Source organism: Zeus faber (genome assembly GCF_960531495.2).
Source record: "Zeus faber genome assembly, chromosome: 8".
Lineage (NCBI taxonomy): Eukaryota > Metazoa > Chordata > Actinopteri > Zeiformes > Zeidae > Zeus > Zeus faber.
Window position 1 is genome coordinate 2715257 of NC_137195.1, and position 10578 is coordinate 2725834.

The window sequence follows — 10578 nt, forward strand, 5'->3', positions numbered from 1 at the left end:
GATACAAACTTGCGTAAGTTAGCTGACGATCTGGCGATGAGTGACTGGGGAGACATTATACAACATCTGAAGTCTGGCAACAGGCAAAAATGTTTCAAATTGCATGGCTGTTGGAAAAATTATTTTGCTGAATGCCCTGTTTTCTAATTAACAATAATGAGGAAAAAGTTTTTGGTCTCAAAGTGAATTTATTATCTTGTACAAGAGCCGGTTGTACAAGGGTTGGACCAGAGATGTGCTTTAGATCAGCTCTCTGGGATCAACAGTCAGAATATATGGTCAGTTTGGCGTCACAGATTCGTACGTGTTCAAGATAAGGTAAACTCTGTAACGGTTGAAGGAATGAATGAATATACAGTTCATCTCTATAGATAGTTCACAGTGGAATTAACATTGTGTGCTGATATTTGATTACATAGATTTAGATTTATGTTACACACACAAGTTTGTTTGGTCATGTTTACATAACATAGCAAAGTAATTAATTAAATTCCCATCAATGGCCTCAGATCTTGTGGAAATTTTCAACACATCTCTCAGGTTTTTTCCCACAGGCCCTGAAAACAGCTGTCATGAAGCCGCTCTTAAAAAAAAAAAAAAAAGAACAATCTAGACACCTCACTAATGAATTATTATAGGCCGATATCAAACCTCACGTTTTTAAGCAAAATCATTGAAAAAGCTTTGAAAAAACAACTTTTTTGATGTCTTCCAGTCAGGATTTGGACCACACCACAGCACTGAGACTGCTCTTGTTAAGGTCTTCAATGACATCCATCGAAACACAGTGGCAGAATTTCAGTCTCATTATTATTGGATCTCAGTGCTGCACTTGACACGGTCGACCACAACATGTTACTCGACCGACTGGAAAACTGGGTGGGACTGGCTGGCACAGTTCTCAGCTAATTTGAATCCTACTTAAAGGACAGGGACTGCTTTGTGTCTATAGGTAATTACACATTTGAGCGGACCAAAATGACATGCAGAGTTCCCCAGGGCACCATTCTGGGGCCTCTTCTGTTTAACATCTACATGCTCCCACTGGCTCAGATTATGGAAAACATTAAAATGTGTTATCTTTCCACAACTATGCAGATTATACAAATTTATATAATACAATCACTGAGCAAGTGCATTGAACAAATCAACAATTGGAGGTGCCAGAAGTTTCTCCAATTAAACAAAGACAAAACGGAGGTGTAGTCATGGGACTCGGACCTCAATTTCAACAGCCACATTAAAACAATTACATCGTCGGCCTACTATCACCTTAAGAATATATAAAGGATTAAAGGACTTGCGTGTCTGCAGAATTTTGAAAGCTTGTCCATGCCTTTATCTTCAGTCCACGTGTCTTTACAGGTCTCCCTAAAAACACCATCAGACAGCTGCAGTTGATTCAGAACGCTGCTGCTCAAGTCCTCACTAAGACCAAGAAAGTGGATCATGTCACTCCAGTTCTCTCATCTTTACACTGGCTTCCTGTCCGTCAAAGAATTAATTCCAAAATACTTCTGTTGCTTCATAAAGCACTGAAGGGTTTAGGGCCAAAATTAATTTCTGATCTTCTGCTACGCTACGTCCAGACCTCTCAGGTCGTCTGGGACAGATCTGCTTTCTGTCCACAAAGTCAAAACTAAACATGGAGAAGCAGCGTTGAGTTTTTATGCACCACATATCCGGAGCAAAGTCCCAGAGAACTACAGGTCTCTGCAACTCTCACCTCTTTTAAATCAAGGCTGAAGACTTTTCTGTTTGCCGCTGAGTTTTACTAAACTAAATTGGCGACTTTTGATTAATTTCTTGCTCCTTCTTGTAACTTTAATTACTTGATTTTATTCATTCTATTCAGATTTTTTACTTTATGCATTCTATGTATTCCATTCTCATCTCTATTTGTATTGTATTTTTTATCAAGTGGGTTTCAATTTGAACTCTTTAAATCATTTAATTTTATGTGTTTCTTTTGCACATTGTCTTAATGGTTTTGATGTTTTATGTAAAGCACTTTGAATTGCCTTGTTGTTGAAATGTGCTATACAAATAAACTTTCCTTGTTCCAGCACCTGAGAGTTTGTTTTAAGCAATTATTATCACATAAGAGATGAGTCCAAGACAATATGTTGTCATTTTATTATTATTTCCCTTTTAATTAACAAACGACTTCACATGAGAATATTTGTATTTCACCAACTGAATAAACTGAGGAGGAAGGAATCGATGTCGTCAAACTTTCTATCAACTGCAACTTTTAATTACAATTGATTGGTGTCTTTGAAAAGATAATGTGAGTTGAAGTTTGGTTTGGATCCTTCATCAGACTTCCATAGAAAAGCAATAGAAAGTGTAAGCTGCAACACACACACACACACACACACAGACACACAGACACACAGACACACACACACACACACACACACACACACACACACACACAGACACACACACACACACAGACACACACACACACACACACACACACACACACAGACACATACACACACACACACACACACAGACACATACACACACACAGACACACAGACACACAGACACACACACACACACACACAGACACACACAGACACACACACACACACACACACACAGACACATACACACACACACACACACACACACACAGACACACAGACACACAGACACACACACACACACAGACACACACACACACACACACACACACACACACAGACACACACACACACACACACACACACACACACAGACACACACACACACACACACACACACACACACACACACACACACACACACACAGACACAGACACACACACACACACACACACACACACAGACACACACAGACACACACAGACACACACACACACACACACAGACACACACACACACACACACAGACACACACACACACACACACACACACACACACAGACACACACACACACACACACACACACACACAGGCGCCTTCCCTTCACGTTCATTCCATTTACACTTTCCTCCACAGGGGGCGCTGCCATCCCACCCGAGCGGCGCTCTTTGACCCGGAAGTAGATCAGACCGCTTCCGGGGTTGCTCTTGTTTACCAAACCTTGTGGATTCTCTTCGACTGAGAGTTTGAGCAGAAACTCCAGGACGATGGCGGAGCAGCTCCAGCTTTTCACACTTTCAATACGAGAGCGAATTGCTGCTGCGGTCCGAGAGGTTTTATTTCTGTGTGAAAAGAAAGTAGGTGACGAAGTGAGCGTTTTAGTGAGCGAGAAGCTAACAGCAGCAGGCGAAGACATTGTCAGAGACTTTGAAGACTATGTGGTGGATTGTGAGAGCAGACGGAGGCGCTCGGAGCAGGAGATGTGCAGGATGCACCAAGTGCTGGATTTAATACTGACACCTGGAGTCAAGCTGCACAGAGTAGGTCTGTACGAAGCACTGATCTGTCACCTGTCTGTCCCTTCATTATCTATCTGTCTATCTATCTATCTATCTGTCTGTCTGTCTGTCTATCGATCTATCATATATCTATCTATCTATCTATCTATCTATCTGTCTGTCTGTCTGTCTGTCTGTCTGTCTATCTATCTATCTATCTATCTATCTATCTGTCTATCTATCTATCTATCTATCTATCTATCTGTCTATCTATCTCTTGCTGCCATCTCGACGCTTTGCTCCAAGTATCCACAAAGAGGGAACAATGATAAGACACCACAGTCCATTGTTTCCTCAGTGGCCGCTGGACGAGGATCTAATGTGATGCTGCTGAGCCAGATGCGTAATAGGCCGCCGTCATGGCGCGGAGTTCCGAAGCGCACTGACGTATTCGGGGAATATTTGAGACTAATGTGTAAACGGTTATAAATTTACAGTTCGCTACGGAAATAATTAGTGTACATTTTTGGGTACGAAACAGTGCATGTTTTAATCGTTTCTCACAGCAGTGACATGCAGACACCGTCCCAAGATGGCGGCGCTGTTGACGTATTACGGCACCGCGTTCAGAAACAGAAACTTACCTTCAAATTCCAGTTCAAGAGATTATTTGTCACAAACATATACATACAGTCATACATATATGCAGTGAAATGTCATGACACCCGGTGATAACGCTCAATAAGCTCTAAAGACACAAAAAATACTGAATGTACCTTATGGACAGATTTGCAAACTCTTCTGTATTCTATCATTGAAATGATGACAATTTCCAGAGTAGACAGCCACGTGACATTTGGTCATTTATTGTTAAAATCACATGTTGCATATTATTGTAATGTTTGATTAGATTAGAGGATTATAAAACTCAATGCAAAGTGTAGTAGAATGCACCAATGTTGAGGTTTCACTTTCAGGTTTCTCGCTCTCTTTCTCTGGTTCGGGTGAACGCAGCTGCTTTTTTCTGCGACTCTGTGCTCGTCTGTCACATTGAGATCTCTTCACCGATCAGATAAAAGAGGCGAGTTTTCACCACTGATAACGTCCGGTTCATATAAACTGTCAGTCGTTGCAACATGTGAAATGTAATTAAGGACAAATGGGTTGAGTCAATAAATACATTTTAAAATAAATTGTTTGTAGAACATTCTACATCTTGTGCACATTATGCTCGTCCTCTGCTGTGTGAAAGGGGACTCTCAGCACAGAGGATTAAATCTGATGTCAGAGGGTCACAGTGTGTACACGGTGAAGGACCTGGTCCTCATAAGTCTTGGTGGAACTAGCTTGGAGGAGTTAGATTCCCAGCATGCTGTGCAGATGTGGTTCAGTCAGGGTAATAGAGCTAAAAGGGTTAGGCCTACAGAGGTGCCCAGCTCTAGTAGCTCTCAGGGGTATCTGCTTGAAAAGGAGGGGAAAGAGAGACATAATATATAACATAAGAGAGAGTTCCTTGTTACTTGTTTTGGTTGTTTAGTGACAGTAATGTACTGGCCACATACATTTCCTTATGTTTACATTTGTTTATTTATTATTTGGTGTCCATGTTTAAAAATGAACCATTTAAGTTAATGTTTTTTTTCTGTTAAAGCACTCCTTCACTTTGTGCCTTTTTCCATTTAAATAGAACAACACATTGTTATTTATGCAAGTTGTCTATTTATTACCAAAGCATTCATCAGTAATACAGTTAAGATGGAAAAAATATCAATGTGTTGCGTTGTATGTCGATTTCAATGGTGCTCCTAAATTGTGTGCTGGTGCTCCTACAATTTTCAGAAGGGAGCACCAGTGCAACTTGTGGAAAAAGTTAAAGTGGAGCCCTGACTTTGTTAACGAACACAGGAAAATCACATATTACATATAATTGTAAACTGTGGTTGGATTTGTGTATTAGAAAACTCAATGCAAAGTGTATTAAAATCGCTTTTATTGCCAATTAAGTTCACATGTACAAGCATTTTTTTTGGTGCATACGATAGCATGAAACAAATGCTAAATAGGAAAATAAGATCAAGATATATAAGAATATGTGACATATGGCTGTTTCTAAAATAGAATATGGCTGTTAAAGTAGGGTATGGCTGTTGAAAAAATATTCCACTTTTTAAAATAAAGATTTGTACAGTTTGTGCATGGATGTGCAAAATATGAATATGGAATATTTGTTCATCTCACACATTGACATATTATGTGGGTGCTTAACATTAACTTAAAGTACAGTGATTAGTGACTATGGAGGCAGGGTAAGAGTCCATGTTGGGGGGGGGGGGGGCTTGTTGATGAGGCCAGCAGCAGATGGGAAGAAACTGTTCTTATGGTATTTAGTAATATGCTCATGCCAATCTTGAGGTTGGACACGTCTTTATGTCCGTCTGTATTTCAGTGTTGCCTCCAGAGCTCCAGAAGCTCTCTGTCTGTAAAGAGGAGCTTCCCTCTGAGCAGCAGGAGTGGAGCCCCAGTCTGGGCCAGAAGGAGCCAGAGCCCCCACACATTAAAGAGGAAGAGGAGGAACTCTGTGTCGGTCAGGAGGCCGGTATCACCCAGTTCCCCTTCCCTCATGTCCCAGTGAAGACTGAACATGATGAAGAGTGCGCTCAGTGGTCCCAGCTTCATCAAAGCCAAACTGAGGAGAAGACAGAGGCAGAACCTGTAGCCAGCACCTCAGCTGAACAGATGGAAACAGAAGCTGATGGAGAGGACTGGGGAGTGTCAGAAGCAGCCAGTAGCTCAGATCCAGCTGCTGCTTTAGAACCAGCTGGTGCTGAGCAGCTCTTCCCTTCACACGCTTCAGAAACTGAGACTGAAGACAGTGATGAAGATTGGAAGGAGAGCAGACAACCTCAGTCAGGTAAGTTTTAGTTTTTTCTCCTACCAAGCTGTTGACTGGATGTATGTCAGCAGGTAAAAACTTTGTTAATAGTTGAAGATAGTCCTCATTTAATAAAAACTAGTGCAGCCTGTTCAAAGCATGCCTGTTAAGAACCGGCTGCAATGCGGACCTGATTCTCAGAGCCCTGGCGCAGCTGAGCGTCTCGCCGTTCACTTGTTGTTTAATAAGTGTGTGCACTCAAGGACGTGCAGTGCACGTGCAGTGCACGTCCTTGAGTCCCCGGCAATACACCCGCCAGTGTCGTTCGAAACATGCCTGTTCGAACCGGCTGGACCGCGGATGTGGGTGAGTCAAGTCACAGAGCCCTGAAGCTCCACCCCGCTGTTCGCAAAGAGGCTTGCTGTTTGCTCACCCAAATTGTACCAAATTCAACACGGCGTGTCCCTGGGTCCACAGCAATATACCTGCCCAGTGTGAAGTAGATTGGATGAACGGTTGGTGGGAAATGTCCTGAAGCCCTGCCCCACTGCCGCACACAGCTGAGCAGTCATGTGTTATCCTGTGTGGTCGTGTGTGTGTAATATTACACGTCTCTCGTGGAGCTTAGAGCACCGTAGGATAGGGCAGGGCTTGGTGCTTTTTTGTTTCATTCAATTATGGAACATCAGAAACAAAAAATAAATAAATAAAAAATACATCTGTGGTTTTGTTTGGAGAAACGTGGAGTGGATTGCACGCCGGAGCCTACAGTGCGGCCAACCTACCATGGACACACACAAAAGAAACACACAACAGAATTACTTTTTTAATTCTTACATTTCCCTCAACTGCAGTTTTGTCACGGACAGTTGGTATTGTTTCATCTTTCTTCAAAAGATTTGTGGTGGTCTCTGCAGCCAACAGAGCACTTCCCAGGATTAGCTCTTAGCATGGATGCAAGTGAAACCAGTTGCACTCCAGCCGTGGGTGGAGTTACTCAAATAGGGGGCGGTTCTAATTTGACTGAAGTGACCTACGTATGTTACTGCAATGACATGTATCAGGACTGCAAAGCTGAACGACTCATTTTAGGACAAGTTTTATGAAACGGAGCGCTCACAAACTGACCGGGTTGTTTTATTTCAAAGTTTCTGATAAGTAGGCCCAAAATTCCCAAATGTAAGCGCACAAGCACTGAAAGTGAGTTTTGCACAATAGTTTCCACCTTTTAAGTTAAAGTTTCCACTTCATAACCAAACTGTTTTGAGATAGCATTGTGCAATGATGTTTGTTCAGGCTTTGGTAGCGCTGAATGTGTGACTATCAAAGAGCCCTCTCACCTCAGCTTGGACACACTATCGTAGTTTTCTTCAATGACTGTGTGTCTGTATTTCAGTGTTGCCTCCAGAGCTCCAGCAGCTCTCTGTCTGTAAAGAGGAGCTTCCCTCTGAGCAGCAGGAGTGGAGCCCCAGTCTGGTCAAGGCGGAGCCAGAGCCTCCACACATTAAAGAGGAAGAGGAGGATCTCTGGACCAAGTTCCCATTCCCTCCCGTTTGTGTGAAAAGTGAAGAGCACACTCAGTGGTCCCAGCTTAATGAAAGCCAAACTGAGGACAACACACAGGCAGAACCTGTAGCCAGCACCTCAGCTGAACAGGTGAATCCAGAAACTGGTGGAGAGGACTGTGGAATATCAGAAGCAGCTGGGAGCTTGGATCCAGCTTCTGATTCAGACTCAACTTGTGATGAGAAGCTCCTCTCTTCAGACTCTTCTGAAACTGAGACTGAAGATAGTGATGAAGATTGGATGGAGAGCAGAGAATGTCATTCAGGTAATGTTTAATTGTTTTCTACTCACAATTTGTGCTGTTTATTCATCATCGCTGGTTGACTGGATCAATGTCGGCAGGCAACGGTATCAAGTTCAAGTTCAAGAGATTATTTGTCACATACATATACATACAGTCATACATATTTGCAGTGAAATGTCATGACACCCGGTGATTACGCACAATAAGCTCTAAAAATATTAATATGTGCGTAACCGACACGAGATGCTCGTGCAGACAGCCGCTAGGGGCGGCGCCACAATCTCGATTCTGGGTTCTATAATTATATAATATAATTAATTGTCTGTTGTATTAAATATACATTTAAATCCTCTCAAATGAAACTTACCTTAACCAATGTCCAGTACTTACCTCCCTCAATATTGCAGAATTGCATTGTATTGCATAATATTGTTTTAGTATTCTTAAACACTGTCTTCTTAAGATCCTAAATTATTCATGCCCCCTCTGTCTTTCTTTGTATTCATACTTTTCTTTCTTTCTTTCTTTCTTTCTTTCTTTCTTCCTTCCTTCCTTCCAGGAGTGAAATCCTGGTTGACAGACTTTTCATCAAGTGAACTAAAAATTCATAAACCTAGCCACACAGGATATGAAGGACTGTACCACTGTCAACAGTGTGGGAAAGGATTCAAGCATGCAGGGAATCTCACGATACATCAGCGTATTCACACAGGAGAACGGCCATACAAATGTCAGGTGTGTGGGAATGGATTCACTCGATCAGGGGATCTCAAGACACATCAGCGCACTCACACAGGAGAACGGCCGTACAAATGTCAGGTGTGTGGGAAAGGATTCAGGCATTCAAGGAATGTCAACGAACATCAGCGTATTCACACAGGAGAACGGCCGTACAAATGTCAGGTGTGTGGAAAAGGATTCAATCGATCGGGGGATCTCAAGATACATCAGCGTATTCACACAGAAGAGCGACCGTACAAATGTCAGGTGTGTGGGAAAGGATTCAAGCATTTAGGGAATCTCAAGACACATCAGCGTATTCACTAGGGTTGTAAAAATGTGTCGACTATTCGAGCTGATGTGGACGTGTTCTCCGTTTCGACAATAAAAAGCAAAATCGAAAAAAAAAATTTGTTGTTCTTTTTTTTAACATTGTAGTTTCGCCTTTCATAGAGATTTTTTTTTTAATTGCCCGCGATGTCAACTGCCTCCTCTCCCATAATGCACGCACTTTGCACATATTGTAAAAGCTGTGTAGCGAAATTCGGTTTCATTCAACAAGGTGCTTTGTCATCGTCTGTCGGAGTGCCGTCACGTGTGGGTGAAACCACGCAGTTCTCCATCAGCTCAGGCAGGAGCAGCTCCGCAGCTCAGATCACAGCAATAATTATTCCAAACAAAGCAAATAAATACAGTATCTTTGTATTGTAGATTTATTTATTGTACTGTGTTTTCTAATTGATTGAAAGCCCTGTGCGTAGCGGCAACACCCCCCTACACACACACAACGACTAATCTGTAAATGCCTTCGACACGTAGACAATCAAAAATCCCTAGTTAACTAGTATTCACACAGGAGACCAGCCGTAGAAATGTCAACAGTGTGTGAAAGGTTTCAGTTAAATAGGCAATCTCAAGATTCACCACCATATGCACACAGGAGAGAAACCTTACCCCTGTGAACACGGAACACACAATGGAATAAGGCAGGCGGCCCTCTTTTTCAATTTCCAACCAGTCTGCGCCTTAAGAGGAATCCTCCAACCGAAAAGTAACAGATCTCACATTTGCAGCCCAATAATAAAGAAAATTTGTTAGAGCCAACCCTCCATTTACTTTAGATTTGCAGAGGTGTTTGAGAGAAATAAAGTAATATTTTGCACCAGGTATAACAAACCAAAGTAAAAAATAAATCAGATTTTATTCCATTTCGATTGTGAATGGTGTTGAAATCCACACCAGGAATCACCGGAATTTAAGGGTTAGATTTTTTTTTTTTTTACTTTACAGTCGAAACAAACATGTGATGGAGCATCTGTGGGATGTGCTGGAACAACAAGTCTGATCCCTGGGGGCCCCACCTCCAACTTACAGGACGTAAAGGATCTGCTGCTAACGTCTTGGTGCCCTATACCACAGGACACCTTGAGAGTCTGGTGGAGTCCATGCCTCCATGAGTCACAGCTGTTTTGTCATCATAAGTGGGACCGACACAATATTAGGCAGGTGGTTTTATTGTTTTGGCAGATCTGTGTATATGGTCAGTAGATGCACAAAATTAAAGTCCGCAGAGCCCAGTGGCTCAGTGAGAGTGATTTAAAAGCTTCCTTTACTGACCCAGAACAAGGATCTAATGTCTTATCCTGCCTGGTTGGACAGGAGACATGTTGGTAAAAGTTTGTTAGTGTCTTTTTAAAGGACACATGGTTAAATCACCTAATATAAAGTTTGGTGCATCAGGTGAAATCGACTGCAGTTTTTGCACTAGATCAAAGATAGTGCTGGAGGCAAAGGTGGCATT

General features: G+C 42.2%; 1 protein-coding gene across 1 annotated transcript; it reads left to right on the plus strand.

Moving 5' to 3' along the window:
- Positions 1 to 3144: 3144 nt before the first annotated feature.
- On the plus strand, positions 3145 to 9104 carry LOC307234170 (uncharacterized protein; the record flags this gene model as incomplete). The annotated part of the gene is made up of 4 exons (XM_080005773.1): positions 3145 to 3421; positions 5822 to 6286; positions 7644 to 8078; positions 8617 to 9104. The coding sequence occupies 4 exons, from the start codon at positions 3145 to 3147 to the stop codon at positions 9102 to 9104; spliced, it is 1665 nt and encodes a 554-aa protein (XP_079861899.1).
- Between the last annotated feature and the right edge of the window lie 1474 nt (positions 9105 to 10578).